At 49.9% G+C, this 22,944-nt stretch overlaps 1 protein-coding gene across 6 annotated transcripts in view; it reads left to right on the forward strand.

The window, feature by feature from the left end:
• The window catches only part of ANO1 (anoctamin 1), an 84,476-nt gene that overhangs the window by 11,655 nt on the left and 49,877 nt on the right, over nucleotides 1–22,944 (forward strand). Inside the window, exon 1 of one of the 6 annotated variants that reach the window (XM_068148403.1) lies at nucleotides 22,513–22,691. The exons of the other annotated variants lie outside the window; for them this stretch is intronic. Within the exon in view, the coding sequence (XP_068004504.1) occupies nucleotides 22,661–22,691 (31 nt within the window). The 5' untranslated portion in view covers nucleotides 22,513–22,660. Of the gene's footprint in view, nucleotides 1–22,512; nucleotides 22,692–22,944 lie in introns of those variants that run through there. 6 annotated transcript variants of the gene reach the window in all.

A 22,944-nucleotide genomic window follows, 5' to 3' on the forward strand; every position in this document is an offset into this window, starting at 1 on the left:
CTGTCCCCTGGCCTGGATGCAGATAGGTTTGCAGTGCTGAAACCCAAGGAAAAAAATAGTTTCTTCCCCTGGTTCACATGAACTGCTTTGAACTGGAACAGATGTGGATGTACAGAACTGTCTGCTTACAGCAACTGTTCCATTTATAACCATGGCTTTTCTATTCAGGTCTCTTTATCATTTTAACTTCTCTTTCCATATCCTCTTCCACAATAAAATATTCTCAACTAAATGAGTTTTCAGCTTGCATCCAAAAAGCTTTGCAAGAACCATTCCTGTTGTATGAACTTGGAGGGGCAGCAATGCTGTTCAGCAGGGGTTTGCCCATGAAGATGGCCAGTGGAGGCCAGTTTGGGGCTCTGGGATTCGTGAGATGGGGACCAGACTATCACTTCATTACCAAATTAGGGCAGAATCCAGAGTCTGATGTAGAAGTGATAAAGCCTTGCTGAAGGTGTTTGTAATATTTAAACTCCCAAATGGCATTTCTATTAATTTTCTGCTTTGCTGAACTGTGTTCAGTTCAGTTGAATGCAGGAAAGTTGTTTGTGTGCAGCCCAGCCCAAAACTGTTCCAGTGAGCACAGATAAGAGATTCAAATCCAGCCACAAGAATCCAGACCACGGTGTTGGGTTTTGTGCTGTGTGGTTGGTTGGTTTTGGTTGGGGTTTTTTTGGAGTAAGCTCATTCACTGATTGAATTCAGGGCTCAAGAGTGAATTCTGCAGATGCTCTGCTGAGGGACAAGGTGAGCCCTGCTGTTCCCCTTGCCTTGAGACACCAGGATGCGTCCTGAGATACGGAGCTGCGCGCACCCCAGCCGAGCTTGGCAGTGGTGCTTGGTGAGGAGGCACCGGTCCTGCCCCTCCTGTGGAGCAGGCCATGTGGCCTTTATTACAAAATTAGGGATTCATTTTTTTGGAGTTAGTTCAGTTTCTCTGTTCCCTAATTTTCTATGGAAACCATCAGTTGTTTGTGTGCTGGAGCCTGTACGTGTCAAGTGCTTTGTCTGAGTCCGTCCCTCTCAGCCTTGACGCAGAAGAACAAAAATTCCATCAAAGCTGTGGGGCCAGATAGGATTTTAATCTAAACCATGCCCCAAGCTGAAACCCTCTGGGACTGGGGACTTTCTTAGGGTTCAGCCATGAACTGCCTCCTGCTCTACCTTCAGGAGGGCTGAAGATTTTTTTCAGTGTAATCTGAAGGTGCTTTTCCCTTCTGGTTGACTCAATACCAACTCCAAAACTGGGTGAAGTGATGTCTTGGTGCTGGGATGCTCTGAGGAGCAGTGCAAAGGGGGGCAGGGTGTCCTGGGACCCCAGGCTATGGATTCATCACAGCATGGAACAAGAAATGCTTTTGCTGTCATCAGGTTGCATCATTCAAGTTGCATTAAGTTAAATGAAAAGTAGAGATTTACAATGTGGAAAAGAGTTTTGAGTGTTCCCAGCAGCAAGCAGGGGAGGAATCAAAAGGGAACATTGTGCCTAAGCTGCTCTTAGCAAGGTGAAACAGATAGAAGATCTCTGTCAGGCTGATGTGGTGTGGACAGGTTTCTGACACACAACTTGCACTTGCCTAGACTCACTTCAAGCTCTTGTGTAAGTGCACCCCTGGGGTGTTACCTTGCAGTGTGAAGTGTTGCTCTTTCCTCCTTCCCATTCTCTGTTCCCCTCCTATTTCAATAGCTGTAGCTCACTTGATTTCCTGGATTTAATTTGCATCTGAAGTTTCTTCTAAGAAAATACCACAGCTCTTCAACAGAAAGCAACCTCTCTGAGTAGTTTTGGTTACACTGTACACTGCCAGCAGACAGGAAACCCTTTCCACGTTACCCCCACGCCAGAGCTTTCCTCCTGCACTCTCCTAGTGTCCTTGTGCTACCCTTCTGCAGCTTTAAGAAGACTTCAAACTTCGTGGGAACATGCTCGGTCCACGACCACATCAAAGCTGTGGTTGAAGTCCAGATTTCAAACAGTCCCCAAAGCTGGGCAGGCAGTTTTCATCTGACATGTTCTATAGGGGCCCTGCTTGCATCACTCAGCAGGAGGCTGGGGAGCAGACACCAAGTTCCCAAAAGCTAATTGCTGGCTGGGCTGAGGCTACATCTCATTTAGCCACCCCTCTAACTTGTCCCCATGGCTTGTTTCATCCTCTTTCACCAGAGCACCACAGAGTTTCTCTGGTTTTAAATATTGACCAGCACCAGAACAAGAGGACACAGTCTCAAACTGTGCCAGGGGAGGCTTAGGCTGGAGGTGAGGAGAAAGTTCTTCCCAGAGAGAGTTGTTAGCCATTGGAATGTGCTGCCCAGGGAGGTGGTGGAGTCACTGTCTCTGGAGGTGTTCAAGAGGGGATTGGATGTGGCACTTGGAGCCATGGTTTAGTAGTCAGGAGGTGCTGGGTGACAGGTTGGACTTGATGATCTTTGAGGTCTTTTCCAACCTTATTGATTCTATGAATGTGCCATGAGGGAGAAATCTGTTTCCAGTCCTTTGGTAATCAGTTCCACTTCTGTTCACAATTGCCAGCTTCATTGCCTTTATTGCTAAGGAAAAATCGTTATCACCTGACAGTGATGTGAGCATTCCTGCACAGAGTGGTGCTGGTGGAGCTCCTTCATAGCCCTTGGGTCCTTGCATGCTCCAAGCCTTCCCTGGCACAACTCAGCAGGCTCTCAGACCATGAGGTTGCTGCACAGTGGATCAGTTGTCTAGAAACACAGATTACCTGAGCAGTCCTTCTGACCAGAAGGAGATCTAAACCTGGGGGTCTCCAAAAGAGAAGTGATTTGTTTGCTCACTTCCTGAGCATGCTTGGTGCAAGCAGCTGGTGCTTTGCTCTCTCTCTGTGTCCAGCTACACTCTCACAGCATCAAGTACATCCTGGGGCTGATCACCCCAAGAGGTGCTGAGTACCCTTGTCTCCTATCACTTCCCATGGTCAGAGGGATCAAGGAACTCTCAGTTAAAAAACAACAGGGGCAAGATCCATCTTACCTGACTGAACTTGCACAGCAGAGCTGTGAGCCTGGACTGTGAGGGTTAGAACTGCAGCACTTCTGACCCCTTGCACCAATAAAGGCTGTGGTTTGAGAAGCAGGGATCTCACAGCAGTAGCAGCTTCAGCTCCTCAGGAAGTTTTGCTCTGTTCTCACCATTCTCTTGCTTGAATAATCAATCATTTATGAGGCTGCTACATGCAGCCTTCACCTTTCCTTGCTCTTGGTAGCATTATTTCTTTCCACCTTGACTTACACAATGATCTTACAGCTTGAGATGAAGATCCTGTCACTCCTTACTCCATGCACCTGCAACTTAAACCCAACCCAGAAGTCCAGCTGAAAGCAGATGGATGGGTTTGTACAGGGAGCTCTTGAACCTGCTGCTCTGCTGAACCTTTCTGGGAGTACCAAAGAGAAGTCTGCCCTTAAACCTCTCTTTTTATAATGCTTTCTGAAGGAAGAACTTGCAGCTTTTTCCTGGGAGGGGTCCCCCTCAAGTGAGAAATGTCTGGAGCAAGTGAAACTGAGTCACCAAAGTGTGAGTTACAGTTTGGAAACGTCTCTGAGCTGCTGTCGCCGAGAGCAGGCCCCAAAGGCAGCCTGAGAGAAACATTAGAAGGGAGGTGGAATGTTATTTAAGCTGTAATTATAAATATAGGAGGCACTCTGATGTTGTTGCTTTGCTTTGAAACTGCCATGTGAGCAGGACTTGCTGCCTGGGAGCTTGAAGCATGGGATCCAGGAAAGCTATTTTAGGAGAGAGGGGAAGATGCACATTGCCTCACCAGATCTGTCCTGAAATAGTGAACTTGGACCCTGAGAGCCGGGACCTGCAGGGTTTCTCTCATCAGTGCTTTCCCCTGGCTGTAACTCAGCTGCAGTAGGCAGGTAGTTGAGGGAGAGAAGCCCAGGGCTGCCCCTCCACTGCAGAGTGGCTCCCAGCGGGCTCTGAAATGCCAGACTGCTCGATCTGCTCCCAGCACTGTGCAGTGTGGACGTGGTCCATGGTCCAGAGGCAAGTGTTTTGGAAAGAGCTTTAGACAAGTATTTCCACCTCTGTTTTCCTTGGGCCCAGCTGCTGCTGCTGCACCCTGAAAATAAAATGAGAGCTGATTCCTTTGCCTCTTAAGGAAAGGACATCTTAAACCAATCTTCATGGTGGGATGTGTTCAGATTTCCTCTGCTGTTTGTTTGGGTGCCTTCAGGAGTGCTGCACTGGGAGACAGGCACCAAGGCTTCACTGAGGTCAAGGGCAGTAAGCTGTGTAGGTGCTGGGAAGGACCCAGCTGGCAGGTGAGTGCCATGCTCTGTGTCCTGTCACCTGAGGCAAGGGGGTGGCCATGTGGGTGGCTCAGCATGCAGGCAGGACCAGCAGTGGGCTCATGGCTCTTCCTTAATGTCATGAAACCCTTCAGCAGTGCCAGTGGGCTGCAGCTGTTTGGAAAGGAACACGCTGGAAACGTGTGGGGACACGCTGGTGGCAGGGAGCCTGCAAATACTGGCATCTGAGAGCTCCCTGCCTCCCCTCTGGTGCCCCACGCTGGGCCCTCGTGTGAGATGTCCTTAAGGCTGGCTCAGGAGAGCCCCTGGGTAGCTGTGAAGAGCTGTGGTTGGTGGAGCATGTGCATAACCTGGGGCCACAGACTGGGTCTGCTCATGTGCTATGCTCGGCCCTGGAGCTGTTAAGTCTCCCTTCAGCACTGTAACTGGTGATGGGTGAGCAAGATGGGCTCTTCCCCATGCTCTGCAGTGTTTAAACTGAGTGGCAGCATTCAGCCACAGCATCTGCTGGCACAGGCTGTTCACAAGGTGTGATCTTGACAGCAGCTGCCCTGTGTGGGTTATGGGTGAGGTGGTGTAAAAATGCCTGCTGATTTTTCGTGGAGCTCATGGGTGTGCTTCAGATGTGCTTTCTGTGTCCTCAGCTGGGGCTTCCAGAGGAAGATGTAGTGAGGGGAGATTGTTTTGTGCTCTTATCACCATTGCCAGCTTGGTCATGTAAATTAACCAGTGGTGAACCCCCCAGACCTATCCAGCTCGAGAGAGTCATAGAATGGTTTAGGTTGGAAGGGACCTTAAAGGTCATCCAGTTCCAATCCCCTGCCATGGGCAGGGACACCTCCCACCAGCCCAGGTTGCTCAAGGCCTCATCCAACCTGGCCTTGAACTTCTCCAGGGAGGGGACATCCCCAAACTCCCTGGGCAACCTGTTCCAGTGTTCTCCCAACCTCACTGGAAAGAATTTCTTCCTAATCTCCAGTCTAGATCTGCCTTCCTCAAGCTTCAATCCAATCTCTTGTGTTCTGTTACTCCAAGCCCTTGTAAAAAGTCTCATCCTGGCTTTCTTGTAGCCTCTTCAGGCACTGGAAGACTGTTCTAAGGTATCCCTGGAGCCTTCTCTCTTCCAGGCTTGAACAGCTCCAACTCTCCCAGCCTGTCCCCATAGGGGAGGTTCTCCAGCCCTCTGATCATCTTCCTGGCCTCTTCTGGACCCACTCCAGCAATCCCATGTGCCTCTGACAGTGGGGGCACCAGAACTGGTCCTCCCTCAGGACTGACATGCTTAGTGCTGTACTTCTTACTTTCGGTTTCTTCCTAAGGAAAACCTTGGAGGCCAGTGGGCAGAGCTGGAGCTCACAGTCTGCTCTGGGCTGTAGCCATGGCTCAAACTGCACTGAGCCAACAGGCACCGGGGCCAATCCAGGCTGCAGAAGGGGTTGGTAAGAATGACTTCAGCAATGTTTTGCACTTGGGTTTAGCTTATGTGAAGGAGAAGTGGGTTTGCAGGTGTTGGAGCAGGGAAGGTTAAACTGGAGAGGGTCATCTTGGCTTGTTTCTGAACTCCCTGCCTGGGTGCTGCTCCACCATGCATGCGTTTCAAAGCCTGGTTGTGCACCGACACATTCTCCATCTGACGTGCAGATCTCAGCCTGAGCTGTTTAGAATGTTTGAACTGAAGCCAGTTCTGAAGTACCACAGTTATCTAAGAAGTACATCAAAGTATCCTTCAGTGTTCATTTCTCTTTATTATCTGTGCTGGAGCACTGATGGTTTGCAGTGTAATTAGTGGATGTGTAGTGGAAGTTCTCTTTCTGATCTCGCTTCAGATGTGCTCTCATGTTTACAGAAGAAGAATCTCCTGCAGTTTCTATGAGCCTAGGTTTTTACTGTGCCAAACTCAACTTTCTGTTCCCAGTCCAGAGTTTTGGGGGCTGGGGCTGTGCTCTCTCAGGTCACCCAGGAGTACTGGATTGGTTTTCTTTCAGCTTGGGCACCTGGTTTACCATCACCTCCTATGAGCCTACAAGAAAGCTGGGGAGGGACCTTTTAGGGTGTCAGGGAGTGATAGGACTGGGGGGGGCTGGAAAAAAATTGATAGATTCAGATTAGATGTTAGGAAGAAGTTGCTCCCCATGAAGGTGGTGAGAGACTGGCACAGGTTGCCCAGGGAGGTGGTGGAAGCCTCATCCCTGGAGGTGTTTGCAGCCAGGCTGGATGTGGCTGTGAGCAGCCTGCTCTAGTGTGAGTGGCAGGGGGGTTGGCACTGGATGATGCTTGAGGTCCCTTCCAACTCTGATTCCTCAAAAAGCACCCAGATGAGTTCAGGGGAGCTGAGTCCCTCTGTGCCAGCTTTAGGCTGGCCATGGCAGGAGGCTTGATAACAAACCTCAAAGCCTGCTGGTGCCCAACTGCCCCACCAAAGATGTCTCACAACTGGAACCAGTGAACTGAGTGCCTTTAGCCTTCAGCTTTTGTGTTTTTATGACTGTGGAGTCTGGATCTGGTGCTAGCAGCCTTTAATCTTGCAGTGTTAGAGCAGAGTTGTTGTTGCTTATCTTCCTGGAAGAGGATGTGCTCCCATGGCTTGGGATGAGAAGCAGGCGAGCACAGACCACTCCATCTGGGCAGGAATAATTAGCTGGTTAAAGAGCAGTGCCTCAGAAAAGGGTCTTGGGGTCATACACTAAGCATAAATCCACAACATCATCTCTTGTAAGGAACGTGGAGTCATTCTCAGGGCTGGAAAGGCCTGACCTGGAGCACTTGATGCAGTTCAGAGCATCTCTTTGTGAGAGAAGTCTGCTTTGTACAGCCTGAAGCTGAGAGGGGAGCAGCAAACATGGGAAGAAATCCAAGAAAATCTCTCTTGGAAGAGAGGCATTTGGCCAGGGGGGTTGCAAACTTCTGCTTGGGTTTCTGGGTAGCATTGTGGTTTCTGGGGGGGATGTTCATTGTCCTGTTCTCAGGTGCCTGACGTTAATGCTGGAAGGTGTGTGGAACTTAGAGGGAGAAGTCCATGTGGCAGGAGCAGGGGAAGAACCAGTGGGAAAGCCCCTGTGTGCACATGCCCTCTGTGCCAGCTGCTCTCAGGAACTCCTGGGTCATCATGTCCAAATCTTGGCTATTTTGGGCAACCACATCACAGCCTCCCATTCATAAACTGCTCAAGCACCATTACAAAAATAGTTGGGGGCCATTTATTTATTTGTTTTCTCTTTCGCCTCCACTGCTCTGATGTGCAAGTCAGGGCCCTGCTCTGGAGCCTCATCTCTGGTGGTCATCCCTGTGTGTTTTAAACCTCAGGGCAGTCACACCTGCACTTGCTGCTTCATTGCCCTTCTGGTTTTTTGACCACCCAGCTGGGGTGGGGAAGAAGGTAATGAAGGGGTTGTTTTCTAGCTTAAAAAGTCCAAGTTCTCCTCTTGTCTGGAAAGCCAAGCTCCTTCCCCTATAGCTGTCACCACCTCCCACTCATTCTGCATCCAGTTCCATTTGGGTTCATGCTTCTGAAAGAGGATGGAGCAGGCAATAGCCCAGGGAGATGCTGCTCTTGCTCTTTCAGCTTCACTTGGGGTACCTTACTTGAAGGACCCTGAACTGGTATTTGTCTTAGTGAGCTGTCTCACCAGGGGATAGTTGTACAGTGATCAAGAGACATACAAGGAAGGAGCCCTGAAGCATCCTGCACTGCTAGACAGAGCTCCCATGTGCTACCTCTGGAGGAGATTAGAGACAGCCTATGTCTGAGCAGCAAGCAGGTTCCATGGTGCTGAGAGCCCTGATGGGCTTGCAAAGGAATTGCAGTCAGAGGAAAGATATCTCCCTGGGTGTTCCTTGACCTCCAGAGATCCCAGTGCTTTTGGGCACAGGGTGGCCAGGCAGTGGGTGTGCAGTGTTGATGTGAGAGAGGAGCTGAGTTCCCAGGTGAGTTTCTCTAGAGACTGAGCAAGACAAATCTCAGCTGGGCTGTTTTTTTGGAGGTGAGGGCCACAAGGCCCTCAGAAGGTTGCCAGCTGCTCACCTTCACCTCTTTCAGCAAAGGGAAGCACACGTCTCCATTGTGGACAGCAAGTCCAGTTTCTGAGAGGAGCTATTGCAGGAGTGTAGGCAAGAGGTCAGATGCAGAAAGCTGAAGGAATGTTTGGTCAGTTGTGGCTTTACCTCATTGTATATGGCTGTGTTTCACAGAGGCTGAAAAGTTCAAGCAGTTTATTGTCACTGGCACCTGGGCAGGACCAGCCTTTAGTACCTACAGAGTAAGGAGAAGGGGGGAGGCAGGAAATGGCAGAACCAATAAAGCCTCAGGCCAGAAGAAACAGACTCCAGCTGAGAGGCAGGATGGACTTCGTGCCAGTGGTGGGGATGTTAGTGCAGAGCAGGGCTGCAGAAGCTTGGCTGCCTGGCCTCAGCTGCCATTGCATCCACGAGCACTGCAGCTCCTGATGAGGAAACAACCAGTTGTACCTCATCTGGTCCCTGAGGATGAAGCAGCAAGGCTGTGTGCAGAAGGGCAGCCTTGGAAAAGGTTGCTGCTGGGTGGACATTGGTAGCTGCTGAGCTGAATCAATCCCTTGCAGCTTGTCACTCTCAGAGCCGTGTGGCATGCCCCAGAGGTGGTGGTGGGTTAATGGAAGACAAATGGCTGTCTGCACACGAGCCCTTCCCTTCCCCTCTCTTCTTCCCCAGGCCCAGGTCTCACTCTGGTTGCGCTGCTGGGCAGCGTTTCCATATTTAAACAGCACTCCAGATTGTTTGTTGAAGTGGGTGAGCAACAAGCCAGCCAGACCTCTGGGGATCACACCATCAATTCCCCAAATAAGTAGGCAGAAAGAGAGAAGCCAAACAGGATACCAGTGCTAGAAAGCCTCAAGAGTAGCAAGGTGTGTCCCTTTCAGTCCAGCCACCAAAGCATGGGTTTAGTGTGGAAAACAGCCTTTTGGGATGCTAATTTTTCTACACTGAGCTGATTTTGATGCTTGGCGTCTTAAACCTTGCTGAAAAGGTCACAGACTGAGTCTCTTCTAAGTGCCTGAGGGCTGATGAGCAAGAGGGAAGATCAGCAGAGAAAGCACTTGATGTGTCCTTTGTGCAGGGAGATCCCGGCAGGGGCTGTGGGAATTGGTACACGGGCTGGAGTAGGTGTGATGAGGCAGTTTTGGTCCACTGGAACATCATGTTCAGGGGTGACACATCAGGCTGGAGATATTTTCTCCTGTGAGAACAGGCACTTCAGAAGCATTGGGCTAGGTCAAGTCATGCCTACACTGATACTTGCTCCAATTTCCATTAGGGCATCCAGCTTGAGCCTGGGAAAAGAGAAGGCTCCAGGGAGACCTTAGAGCTGCATTTCAATATCCAAAGGGTGTCTGCAGGCAGGCTGGGGAGGGCCTGTTCAGAAGGGTTGTAGTGATAGGACAAGGGGCAGTGGCTTGAAACTGGAGCAGGGCAGATTGGACAGCAGGAAGAAGTTCTACACAGTGAAGTTGGGGAGACACTGGAACTGCAGCCTCATCCCTGGAGACATTCAAGGTCAGACTTGATGTGTCCCTGGGCAGCCTGCTCTGGTTGGAGGTGTCCCTGCTTGCTGCAGAGGGCTTGGACAAGATGACCTTGGAGGGTCCCTTCCAACCCAATGCAGTCTGTGAATGTGTGATGTGCTGCCGTGGGACTTCAGTCAAGCAGACTTTCTGTGTCCTCCTAAGTTTCTTTGAAGCATCTTCTTGTCTGCTTTGTCTGGAGCTGCGCTGTGGTTGTGTTCAATGTCCTCCCTGCCTTCAGTCACGAAGGCTTCATGGGCGAGAGGCAACCCAGGGGTTGGGAAGGAATAAGGAGTGTAAACTGTTGATCTGAGTTACAACCACTTCCTGAAGGAATGTAGGTGGAGATGGAAGTTATCAGGAAAGAAGGCTTAGTCTCACAGAAACAAAAAACCCAAGCTCATGTTAGAATTGGGTGAAGAAGATAGCCTCAGAAAGATTCCAGGAGCTGTAACCTTGAACCAGCTCTCTGTGTGTAGTCATTGGTGGAGGTGCAGCCACAGCTCAGGAGCGCTGACATCCTCTGTGTTTGGCCTGCTGGTGCCTGCCCTCCACCCTGCTCTCTCCACTGCTGGAGGAGCTGCTTAGGTGAAAACTATTCCTTGGGGAGATGTGACACAGCTTTCCCTAGGCAAGGTCCCCACCGATTTGCACATACACACAGCCCCCAGAATATCCTCTCTTACAGGCTGTAAGGCCAGGGAAATCAGTTGCATGCAGATTGTATCCCAAGCATGGCTGCTGCTGCTTCTCCTCTGTGGCTCCCATATTGGCAAGAAACAGATTCACATCACCTGGGAAGTCCTCTGGTTTTTCTTGAGGATTTGATCAGGTGAAGGAGACAAACAGAGCCACCTCTGTGTGTGTGCCCTGGGGCTGGCTGTGGGCAGTGCCCTGGTGGTGTTGAGCCAGGTGAGGTGCCAGCCCCTCTGCACCAAGCAGTTTGTGGTGTCTTGGTCTTCATAGTGTGAAAATAAAAGTTTGCCAGCCTAGGAAGCTTTTTCAGCCACTGCTGCTGGCTCAGCTATGTCTCTCAGCTGAAGGCATTGGGCAGTAGCTGAGCCAGGGCTGCCCCACCGCGACCCCTGCTGCTCTGCCCCACCGCTTCCCAGAGGACTTCCAGTACCACTTGCCATACAAAATAGCAACTGCTGTGGGTTGCAGACACCCCCAGGGTTAGGCAAGCAAATGATTCAAGGGCATAGCTAGGGAGCTATGTGCACTGGATTTGAAATCAGGCACAACTGCACAACCTTCATTTGGATTTACCTAGCTGCCCTCTGTTCCTCTGAACCCCACTGTTGACATGCCTGTGCAAAGGGGGAAGAACTTCTCTTTTCTCTTCATCAGCAGTAAACCTAATTGCAGCTTCAAATGAATCACTTCAAGGTAACATCTGAAGAGCTTGAATACTCAGAGAAAATAAATAAGAACCTAGCATTCTGAAGAGCTTGAGCACTAGGAAAAATAAATAGGACTCTAGAGACTCTTCATGAGAAACCCAGCTGGCAAAAAACATAACCCCCAGCATGTTTGGTGAAGAGGTTGAGCTAAGCAACCAGCATCAGGTATGAGTGATCCAGAAAAAAGCCAAGCACTGAGGTTTGCAGCAAACAGCAGCTTACAGCAGGCTCTGACAAGGGCTCTGGAGGAGCAGAGACACTGCGAGGCAGTGCCCAAAGAAATTCCTTCTCTAAATGTTTTGGTAAAACAAGGGTTTTGTTGTGGGGTTTTTTCCCCCCTGCAGACTATTGCTTCTCTAAATGTTTCAGTGCTTGAAGATAAGCAAGAGATGAAAGTTTAATTCCATTTCATTGCCCTGTTTAGGTTTTGCTCACCGGAGCAGTAAACATTTACCGGATAAATGAGCAAAACATTTTCCTCCTTCCAAAAGAAAAAGAAAGAGGAAAGAAAAAGAAAAAGGAAGAAGGCAGCAAGTGAAATATTTTCCTTCTGAGCAAGAAAAGAGAAACACAATAAAACCTTGTCTGGGGCTTATAAACTTTAATCATGCTTCACAAAGAAAACAAATTCCTCTCCTAAATTCTGGGGTGAAACCTTACCCCTCTATAAATAACAAGGTTCCAGCATCTCCAGTGTCTCTCCCAGGAAATATGCAAACAAATGATGTTTGCTCTCTCCCTCTGCCTCTGCACTGATGTCAACTCCTGGCTCTTGGCAGGAGGTGCCATTTCCTTTCTTACCCACAATATCTTCATACAAACCAGCACTGAACACGTGGGGGGGGATCCATTGTTTTTTCTGTCTCTGCTTCATGGTTGTGTTTTGTTAAAGTCTCTGAGCTGTAGAGAGAGTTTGAATCAAGCCCCAAGCAATTCAACCATTTTCTGGTGGAGCCTTACATTGTTCAAGACCTTCATCAGTGACAGTGACAGCAAGACTGAGGCAGCCTCAGCAAGTCTGCAGGAGATTCCAAGCTGAGTGGTGTGGTTGATAAGTCTCAAGGATGGGATGGGTGCCAGCCAGGGGACCTGGAGAGGTGGGCTGAGGAGAATCTCATGAGGTTCAAGAAGGCAAAGTGCAAGGTCCTGCACCTGGCCTGGGGCAATCCTAGGTATCGATCCAGGCTGGGGGATGATGAAATTGAGAGCAGCCTGGGAGAAAAAGATCTGGGGGTGCTGGTGGATGAGAAGCTGGACAGGAGGCAGCAGTGGGCACTGGCAGCCCAGAAGGCCAATGGCAGTCTGAATAATCCTGGCTTTCTGGTAAACCTGTCCCTGGAGCAAAACCTCCAGGGCAGCAGCTTGCACTTAGGCTGGGTCCTGACTGCTCAGATGAGCTGAGGATGAGCTGAGATAGTAAAGGCTGTCAAAAGCTTGTTAGGGAGCAGACCTGGTGAGCTGGGCACAGCACTGCTGCCATTATCAGCTTCCCTGCAAAGCATGTCTGCCTCTGCTCAAGCATCTCAAGTGTGCCTTTCATCTGAGGGTCTTGAAATGCCTTAGCAAGGCACTGGCCCAATCCTTCCTCTTGCCCTCCCTGAAGGGAACCTGGCTTTGCTGATGTGTTCTCCAAGAACGTTGTCACCTAAGATGGGACAGCCAGGAATCCTAAGCAGAGTATTTTATCTTCCTGTAACCTCTGTTTCAGCATCCTCTGGCACAGGCCAAGCTAGCTGGCTGGCATGTGGCACCTTCCTGGAGCCTCTGCCTCTTCGTGGCAGGCAGGTCTCAGCTCTTTCTTAGAATGAAGGAGGAAACTGCCTGCTTGCACTGTCACTGCCCTGGGTATGCCTCAGCTTCGTTATCAAGAGTGAGGAAGGCAGGAGGTGGTGCTCTGATGGACAGACAGGAGCTAACAGAGCTTTTCTCCTTCATGGATTTGCATTCACTTGCCCAGGGGCAGATGGCTCCAGTGGAACCAAGCAGGTTAGTGTCACCTAGCAGCCTTGCCTTGCACCCAAGTTGAAACTGCAGGGCTGTGAAGACAACCTGCTGGAACCAAGCTTTTGCTCAGCACAGGATCTGGGGTTTATGTCTTCAAATAGTGCAGAGCTAGAGGCTGCAGTGGGCCCCTGGGTGAGTACCACCTTCCACCATCTCACTGTCAGATCAGCCCCACCTGCACTGGCACACCCAGAGATCATACATGAGGTGGAGCTCCAGCACACAAAGCCCAGCCCCACCCAGGGTGACTGGCTCCTGTGGCACAAACCTACAAGAGCTGCGGTTGCTGAGTGCTGATTGTAGTCAAAAACATCTCTACCAGGTCTGCAGAACCTCCCCAGACATCCATGGCCAAGTCTCTGTGGTCTGAATGCCTTTGTCCCTTTCCTGTATGGAAATGTAAACCTGAGTGCAGAGGTTTCAAGGTTAGGACTTTAAATGGGAAACCTCTTGGCTCAAGAGCAAACACCAGAAATGGGCAGCTTCAGATTGGATGTGAGGAAGAAGTTCTTCCCCATGAGGGTGGTGAGAGACTGGTACAGGTTGCCCAGGGAGGTGCTGGAAGCCTCATCCCTGGAAGTTTTTAAGGCCAAGCTGGAGGTGGCTGTGAGCAACCTGCTGCAGTGTGAGGTGTCCCTGCCCGTGGCAGGGGGGTTGGAACTGGCTGAGCCTTGAGGTCCCTTCCAACCCTGACAGTTCTGTGATTCTAAGAGCAGCTTGGGCAGCCAGTGTGTGGCACAGCCTCAGCTCCAGGCTGCAATCTGTGACTGAGAACAATAAAACTGATAATGGGATCCTCATTTCCCCGTGCTTAGCATGAAGAGCTGTCTGTAACAGCCTGGTAAAGGAAAAGATGGTTAATGTTTTCAGTCTCTTTAGATAGCTCTAAAAGCTGCTGTGAGAGCTGCTGTTTCCACTGTCCCAACACACAGTGCTCTGTGTTCTCCCCCCAGTCTCTTTAGCATTGTTTTCCTTTCATCTTACTGCTCCCATTAGTGAAAACTGCCATGCCTCAGAAGGCACAAAACTAATGAGCTTCAAAACCTAGCTAAGAAGGTTCCTAGGGCACAGGTTCCATGGCTTTTTCCATAACTACTCCATCCTCTTGTTCTGATGAGGTGTACAACTCACTCAGGATATGCCACTGCAGAGTGCAGTCTGCAATGTACAGTCCCAGGCATGGAGGAGGCTGCCCAAGGAGGTGGTGGAGTCTCTTTCTCTGGAGTGATTCCAAACCTGCCTGGACATGATCCTGAGCAACCTGCTGCAGGTGAAGCTGCTTTAGCAGGGGTCTTGGAGTGTGAGCTCCAGAGCACCCCACGCTGTGAGTCTGTGCTTTGGAATTCAGCACTAACTCCTGTCAGGAAGAGCCTTAGAGTCCCTAACCCCAACATACTCCAGTGAATCCCAGCAGTGCTTTTGCTCTCATCCAAGTAAACTGCAAAAATCAACCCAAAAGCTGCAGTGGAGACCTCCTCACTCCACAGCTACCTGAAAAGGAGAGGCTCAGTCTGTTCTCCCAAGCAACAGTCTCGAGCTGTGCCAGGGCAGGTTTAGATTGGATAGTAGGAAACTTTATGCTCACCAAAAGGGTTACCCAGACCTGGTCCAGGCTGCCCAGGGCAGTGGTGGAGTCCCCACCCCTGGAGGGGCTTTAAAGCCTGGAGGTGTGGTGCTGAGGGCCATGGTTTAGTGGTGACCTGGCAGTGCTGGGTTAGAGGTTGGACTCTGTGACCTTAAAGCTCTTGTCAGCCAAGATGATTGCACGACTCTGCAGTGTGCAAAGAGCCGTCTGCAGGGCACTTGAGCTTGGCTTTGGTGCTGTGTTTTGTGGCATGGCTACAGAGGTAGATCAGAAACCTTTCCCCTGTGTCAGGTAGGAGTGCATAGTTATTGTAGGAATGTGGCTGAAAACACTTACTTAAAAGACTATCAAATACTTGATGTTTGGGGACAAAGAAGTGCAGTTTGGCTTGGGGGGGAAGGCTTTGTGTGTTGTTAGAGCATGTGTGATGTGCCAGGGTCTAAACAAAGGGGCAGTATGAGTCTTGTTATGGTAGAATCTGTACTTGCTCGTCGTTGATGTGCTGTTGAAAATGCCATTTCAACCCAAATCTTCACTTTATCATCATTAGAGGATTTGCTCTTTAGTTTTGGGCTTCACAAGGGTTGGATGTGTTCAAGCCTGGGGCTACCTACTGCAAACAGGGTAAATTACCTTTAAAAATAAAACAGAAGGGCAGAAACAAAGCCAGAGTTGTGAGTCCTCCTAACTGATAATAGTAGATCAATAACTTTAAAGCTGGAGACAGCCTTCCAGGAAAGCTGCAGGGCTGCTCTAAAGACCCACTGTTGGTAAGCCAATACTGAGAAAGACAGCTGAGCAAGCTGATGCTCCAAATCATCCTGCCAGGAGCTGAGTTTTCCCCACCCATGTGGCAGGGCTTGGTTTTCAGACTCCCAAATACTGACACAAAGCCTCTGGAGGGGTTCTGCTGTTCAGCACAATACAAAGTGCTCAGCATCAGCTGTGTAGAAGTTGTGCTGCTGTAGAAGTGCTCCTCTCCTGTGAAGGCAACTCCTTGGAATCCAAGTTTTAGTTCTTCTTTTCTCTCTTTCTTCTCCTTGATGGATTGGCTCACAGCCTGCCCTTTGCTTCATCAAGGCAATACCCTGCACAGACCTCAGCTGCAGCCAAGTTTGTCAATAAATGCAAGAAAAGGCAGTGGGTGAGTTCCAGGGCGTCCTCCTCAGCACGGTGCTGCAGCAGACGAAAGGGACAGGGAGTCACCTCTCTGCAGACAGCCGGGCAGGAGGTGCCAGCATCTCTCAAAGCGTTAATCTTGCCTGGGGTAGCTTGGCTGCCTTTTAAAGCAGCTCTTTGCCTGTCAGGCCACTCGGTGGTGTCAGTGCAGCCTCCTGCATCTCCAGCAGAAGTGCTGCTGGAGGCAACATCTGGCTGCTCCCAGCTGGAGAGGCTGGGGGGGATTTAATTCAGCTGGTCCCAGATGTGGATCCAATCAGTGCTTCTCTCCTGGGCTCTGAACAGAACAAAAGTTGGGGACGCGTAGGAGCTCTCCTTGGAGAGCCCTGCGGCTCCTGACCAGGCTCTTGGTCTGGGGCCAGGGCCTCGTAAACAGGTGTCAGCCTCCCAAAAAAGCTCTGCCCTCTCTGCCAGCAGTGGGTATCCTCCCTGGCACACAGCTCCACGGGCCAGGAGGAGTGAGCCGGGGCGCAGCGATGAGCCACACTCGGCTGGCAAACTGAGGCTTCCTTGACATTTGCCTCGCCTGCCTTCTCCTGAGGACGAAGCAGGGACTGCAGGCTCCAGCCCTGACCAACCTTCCATGCATCGGTAGGGGGAAAAGGAGAGAAAAAAGAGGAGAGGTGAAAGGTGAGTCACGAGAACTGCTTCTTTGTCCTTAGCCCAAGGAGTCACCTGTAGCTTTGAACTGGGAAGAGAGAGGGCGGAAAGGAATGGGTGAGATGTGCTGCAGGAGGGTTTTGCTGCTAGGGGGCAATATGTGGTAAGCAAAACCACAGTCGGGAGGTTTCATCTCTCTCTCCGAGTTGGTTCAACAAGAACCCAAAGCCCCCACGTATTTGGGGCTGTTTACACTAGCACTGCTTCCTGGGGGGGAGGCAGGCCAAGAAAAGAGCACAGTACAAACCAAAGCCTCTAGCTCTAGGTGCATTTCTACATGAGGGCTTTGTTCCACGTGTTTGTGTGAGTGCATCACTTCCCCCCTGTGGCAGGGCTCACTACCAGTTCTGTGACCCGTCCACAACGTTTCACCTTAGAGGTTATGGAAAGCAAGTCTCCAGCCTAAGGGATTGAAACCCCATACACAGTGTTTCAGAAAGGTTTTTGTGAGGGACTGGAGTTTTGTCTCCGTTAAAGTAATTTGCTCAGGAACTTATCCTGCATAGTTCTTTATTTTTCAATCTCAGTTCTGTCAGTTTATATAAGGGGGGGGGGGGAGGGGAGAATTATAATGGGGACATTTAAAAAGTGTTAAATCACATGGTGTTGTAACTTTCCTGCTTCGTCCTTGTTGAGAGCAACTGGGTCAGCTAACAGATCTCTTTATGGCTTTTTTGTTCTAGCCACATTCTTAAACACTCCTTTAAAAAAGAAAACAAGGGGAGATAAGAGAAGGCAAGAAAACAAGGGGAGATAAGAGAGGGCAGCTTCAGCAAAGTTATTAGTTTCAGGTTGAGCAGTGAAATAGGTTTTTGTGTGTTTATATATCCTCCTGCTGGCTTGGTGAGGCTGGGTTTAGAACTAGTGCAGGATGTCTCTGTAAACATTGCATTGTCTGGATGCAAGTTTCCATTTGTCTTAATGAAAAATTGCTTTTGGCCTGAGAATATCCAGGGGTTGCACATGGCTAGGGCTGTCAGAAGCTAGCTAAGTGAGCCCGAGGCTGCTGGTGGAGGAAGGTCCTCCCGTTCTGGAGGGGTGGAGGAAGAAGGTCCTCCCGTTCTGGAGGGGTGGAGGAAGAAGGTCCTCCCGTTCTGGAGGGGTGGAGGAAGAAGGTCCTCCAGTTCTGGAGGGGTGGAGGAAGAAGGACCTCCCGTTCTGGAGGGGACTTACAGTTCTGCCTCACATAGTCACCAAAGGCTGAGCCTTACAGTTCTGCTTTAACTGGCCACCAAAGCCCAAGGAAGAAGGCCTGCCTATGTGAACGAAGGTTACAGCTGTCTGTGCTGGAAAATGTTGTTAATTAATCAGTGTTCATTTTTTTTGCAAGAAGAGTTGGGAGAGTTTTGCAGCTGCAAGTGTAGTTTGAACCCAGGAGCAGATGTTTGTGACTTTGAGGGGGCTGTAAATTTAATCTTGTTTCCCATATTGTTCAAAGAGACTCATTGGAGACTCAAGAGGAGAAGCAACTGGGGAATGGCACAAGGTGTGCACAGACCCTCCTTACCTCTACACTGCATTTGTCTCTTCTGATCTTTTCTTCCACCAGTTTCTGTCCTCATGCTGTCACCTCTGTGGCTCACAGATAAGTTTTCCTGCTGCAGATGAGTGCAGTGGTTGCTTATTTTGCCCTGGCAATGGCACCAAGCTCACTGCACCTGGTGTGCCTCACCGTTTGCAAGGTCATTGCAGCATCTCCCTGCTCTGACTTGCAGCTGGAGGCTCAGTGTAAGCCACAACATCCTGAGATCTTTGGGACAATTCCCCCAGGGGCAGAAAGGTAGCTTGAGAGCTGCTGCAAACATCTTTCTGTATCTTCTTTCTCTTGCTCTCTGTGTTACCTCACTCCTCACCCCAGGGCCAGCTGTTGAGATGTGCATGATCACTTACCCTATGGAGCTGTTCTGCAGAGGTGCTGCCTCCAATCCTGTTCTGGTGTCCTAGCTGGGACAAACACAGGGCTGATAACAGCAAATGTGGGAACTACCTGGCAGTGCTTGTGCTAAAAAGCTTCTGTTCTCTACTTGTCTCATGTTCACCAAGTACCTTCTCAAGCCCAGATCACTGCTGCTGTTGAAATCGATAGCAAATGCTTGTCAGGGCTCTGCCGTGTAACAGAAGGGGGATGTTTACAGACAGGCAAAGGACACTTCCAAGTGTGTCCTCCTATGAAGTATGTAAGTAAATATGTGCTTAGCAGGGTGTTCTCTGGTTCCTAGCAAATATTGGGAAAAGGCAAAGCAGTACATAGCAAAGTGTCAAAGAAGTATTGGGCAGGTCTGAGGCCATGCTCCAGCAATATTAGGCACTCCTGCTGCCTCAAAATCCATGGGTTTGTGATGAAGGTCACAGTACATTAGAGGTTGGAAGAGACCTCCAGAGCTCACTGGGTCCAACCCCCTGCAGAGCAGCATCACTTAGGGTAGTCCACACAGGAATGCATCCAGATGGGTTTTGAAAGTCTCCAGAGAAGGAGATGCCACAACTTCTCTGGGCAGCCTGTTCCAGTGCTCTGTCACCCTCACTGTGAAGAAGTTTCTCCTCGTGCTGAGGTGATATCTTCTGTGTTCAAGCTTCAAGATCAGCTGTGCCTAGGGAGGAGAAAGGGCTGGTAACTTATAAGGCTGGGTTGGAACACACCAAGCACTTCTCCAGGCCTATGCTGTGGTGTTTTCTGGTTAGTGAATAGCAGAGCCTGGATTAGTCAGCGTTGGAAGGCAGCAAAGCTGGCAATTTTCACAAGGCTCTCCTCCTTCAGCTCCCAGCAGAGAGATTAAGATGTGACCCTGACTGAAATAGGATGTTAATGTGCTTCGTGCTCTTCGTATTACATCAACTCTCTTGCCATAAATAATTCTGAGCGTGAATTTATATTGAGATTAAATTACTGCCCTCCTTTAATAGGATTAACACAAACCAGAGATTCGTGTTTTGAAGCCTTTAAAGTACTCTGTTCCATATAAAAAAGATGTTCTGTGTTCCTCAACAGAAAGCTTTAGTGGGAATCAATTCTAATCCCTGGGCGTTTGTAATTACCAGAGTGGTTTGGATGGCTTCGCTCACTCTTACATCCTGACATCATCTGCAAGCACAGAAATCAGCCTTGCTGTCATTCAGATTGTATCAATGAAGGTCTCACATTTCACATCTTTTCCAGTAGTTATAATAAACCCAGGTTGTATGATTCACTGCCTGCCTGTTGCCTCTTTGTTCTCTCTGGTTACTGCCAGGCTACTGAGGTGTAAACAGAAAGGTAAATACCTGCTTGCAGGTGGGTGATTGTTTGGGCTTGCACAATAGTACTGAATCATTTCAGCAGGTCTCCTTGCTCTGTGCTGGGCATTTGTCAAACCCTGCTCACAAGTGCAGCTCCAGAGCACAGGGAGCTCATTTGGACTCACTGAGGCTTGTGATTTTCTGCTCTGAACTTATTACATCCTGATGGTAATTTCTGGACTAGCACTTCTCAGCTCACAGGGCCATTCTGAGACAAAGTACTCAGGCTCACTGAATACTTCTCTTCTGACATTCCCTGTGATAGCTGAAGTAACCAGGAGGGGTTTTCAGTACACTGTGAAAGGAGGAAAAAGGAGAGAGGACTTCTGCAGCACTTAAGCTATTGTTTCCTGAAAGTTGTTTCAGGCCTTCCTCCAAAGGCACACGCAGGTTTTATGCTTAGGAAGCTTCAAAAGGTGGCTTCCAAAGGGTGTTACATGAGTATGTTCCAGCTCTAGAATAAAAGCTTCAGAAGATGGGGTTCTGCAGCTGATCACACTGCTGTTGGTTCCCATGTCTTCAGGCTGTGTGTGCATGTGTATGTTGGGAAAAGGATTGCATACATGTGCTGGGAACGGTGACAAACACGCTGCTTGCTCCCACGAGACTGCTGGCTTTTTTGGCTGCCTTCTGCTATTATCCCATTAGAAAAACAAAAAAAAGGCTTCTTTATCTATGACAAATTCTTATTCAAGTGCTCTGCTGGGTTTGAGGGTGCTGCCCCCGAGATCACTATTGGGGCACTTGAAAGAAAAGCCAAGAGCAGCAGCAGAGGTGTGGGTGTTGCGCGCTGTGCCCATGGAGCGTGTGAGGGTAGCTGCTGCTCAGCTGTTGTGCAAAGGTGATGGCACCAGGAGTGCTGCAGTTCCTAGGAATGCAGGCAGCTCAGTGAGTCACTCAGGGCAGAGATTTCTCTGATACAGGGACTGAAATGAGGATCACAAACTCAGAGTGGGAGTTCCAGAGAAGCATATCTACCAATTCCAGGGAAGCAAGACTTTCCCACCAGTCAGCTTCATCTCACTCTGCTCAGCTCAGGAAATGTGCCAAGGCTTTGGCTGCACCTTCCTGTGGCTGCAGGTTGTTGTCCATGCTAGCTCCTGCATGTCCCCATGAAGCACATGGAGTTAGCTCCTGCATGTCCCCATGAAGCACATGGAGTTAGCTCCTGCATGTCCCCATGAAGCACATGGATTGCAGGTTCCTGTAGCTCCTTCCCACCAGGATTGGGTCAGGTTATTTGGGGCTGTGTGTGATGAGCTCTGACCATCCCCAGAGATCAGTGGAGATTTGCAACCTTGTTGGGCCCTTTCCCCATTGTGTGGTCACCCATGTTGATAAAGAATTAACACTTATGCTCACAGTTTCCCTTGTTGCACCTTGTGTAAGCCTCCTGTCCTTTCGCTGTGCACCTGTGAGGAGAATCTGGCTCTGCCATGTCTGTACCTACTCAGCAGGTAGTTGAAGGCAAAAATGGGACCCCATGGTTTGTCTTCTCTTCAGGCTGCACAAGCACTGCTCTTCCAGCCTCTCCTTGTGCATTCAAACCCCCTGGTCATCTTGATGGTCCTCCACTGGACTTGCTCAAGTTTGCCAATGCCCTTCTTGTGCTGGGGAGCCCAAACTGGGCACAGCACTCTCTGTGATCCTGCAAGTGTCAAAGGGAGAAAACATCATCCCTTGACCTGCTGTCTTTGCTTCCCTCTCTAGCCCAGTGTGCAGCTATCCTTCACTACTGAAGACAATTACTCACTTTGACCCTCTCCTCCAGGACTCCCAGGTGCTTCTCTGCAGAGATATTTTCTACCTGGTCCATGCCCATTTTGTGCTTGTGCTTGAGACTGGTTTGTCCCAGGACAGGACTTGTGTTTCATGAGGCTGCTCTCAGCCCATTCTTCTAGTGGCAACCTTATCCTCCAACTTCTCAACCATGCTCCTCAGTCTTACATCATCTGTGGGCTTGGGAATGAGATTTTTCCCTGTCTCTTCCTTTCACATCATCCCTAAAGTTCAGCCAAGTCCAGAGAGGTAGTTTGGTGAAGAGGAGCAAGATGTTTTTGAGCTAAGACACAGCTAATTGAAAGCAATAGCTGTCCTCACCTCATCATAAGCTTGGTGGCAGGTCTCTGCAGGAGGGCAGCACCTCTCCTAATGGGCTAATTCTGTACCATTCCTGCTGCTGTCTGCTCCAGAGGCAGGGTTGAACTGGTTGCAGCAGCAGACAGTTGTGATACAGCTGCTATGAGAACATGCTCCTCTGCAGGTTTGTGGTGGTTGTGTTTTGGGGGAGAGGCTAAGTGTGAACATTCTTCCTTTATCTGCACTCAAAGACAAGCAGATCCTGCTCCCCTGTGCTTTCAAAAGGCCACAATGCTGCAGTGTTTTACTTCAGTGTCAAAATGAATCAAATCTGGGGAACCTTGCCTGCCAGTGCCTGTGGAGGTGTACAGGCAGCCTCTGCTTTGCATTTTATCAGCTTCCTGGTTGCTCAGTGAAATGTTTGCCTCACCTCCTTTAGCACATCCATACATGCAGGTAATAGCTGCAAACAGCACAGGTGGCTGGCAGCTTGAGAGGGAGAAAACCTCAGCTTTTCAGAGCTGCTTAAGTAGGAATGGTTCAGCGAATCAGATGCAGCCCATGGGGGCTTGAGGGGAAAGCCACTACTCAGTTTTTCAGCATGAACAAGTGCTTGTCGAAGGAGAAAACCCTACTGCAAAGGGGGAAGCACCATGCCACCTGCCACCAGCAGCTCATTCTCAGGTGATTTTTCTTTCTTCCCCTCCCATCTTTCCCTCTCTTCCCAAGAACTCCTTCCATAAGGCCATGCAGTAAACACATCCTGAGAGAGCAGTGCAGAAAAGAAGTTAACAGAGCACTGCTTTGGAGGGGGAAGGAGACCGAGGTAGGGCTGAAGGCGGCTGCAGGAAAGCTGAGAAGGGAGGCAGGGAGAAGGGGTGGGAGCCCTGCAGAAGGGCTCATTGGCAGGAGAAGGCAGGAGCAGGATACGTTTCAG

This window comes from Melanerpes formicivorus, unplaced genomic scaffold (genome assembly GCF_026170545.1).
Source record: "Melanerpes formicivorus ecotype bairdi unplaced genomic scaffold, bMelFor1.0.p_v2 SCAF_16, whole genome shotgun sequence".
Taxonomy (NCBI): Eukaryota; Metazoa; Chordata; class Aves; order Piciformes; family Picidae; genus Melanerpes; species Melanerpes formicivorus.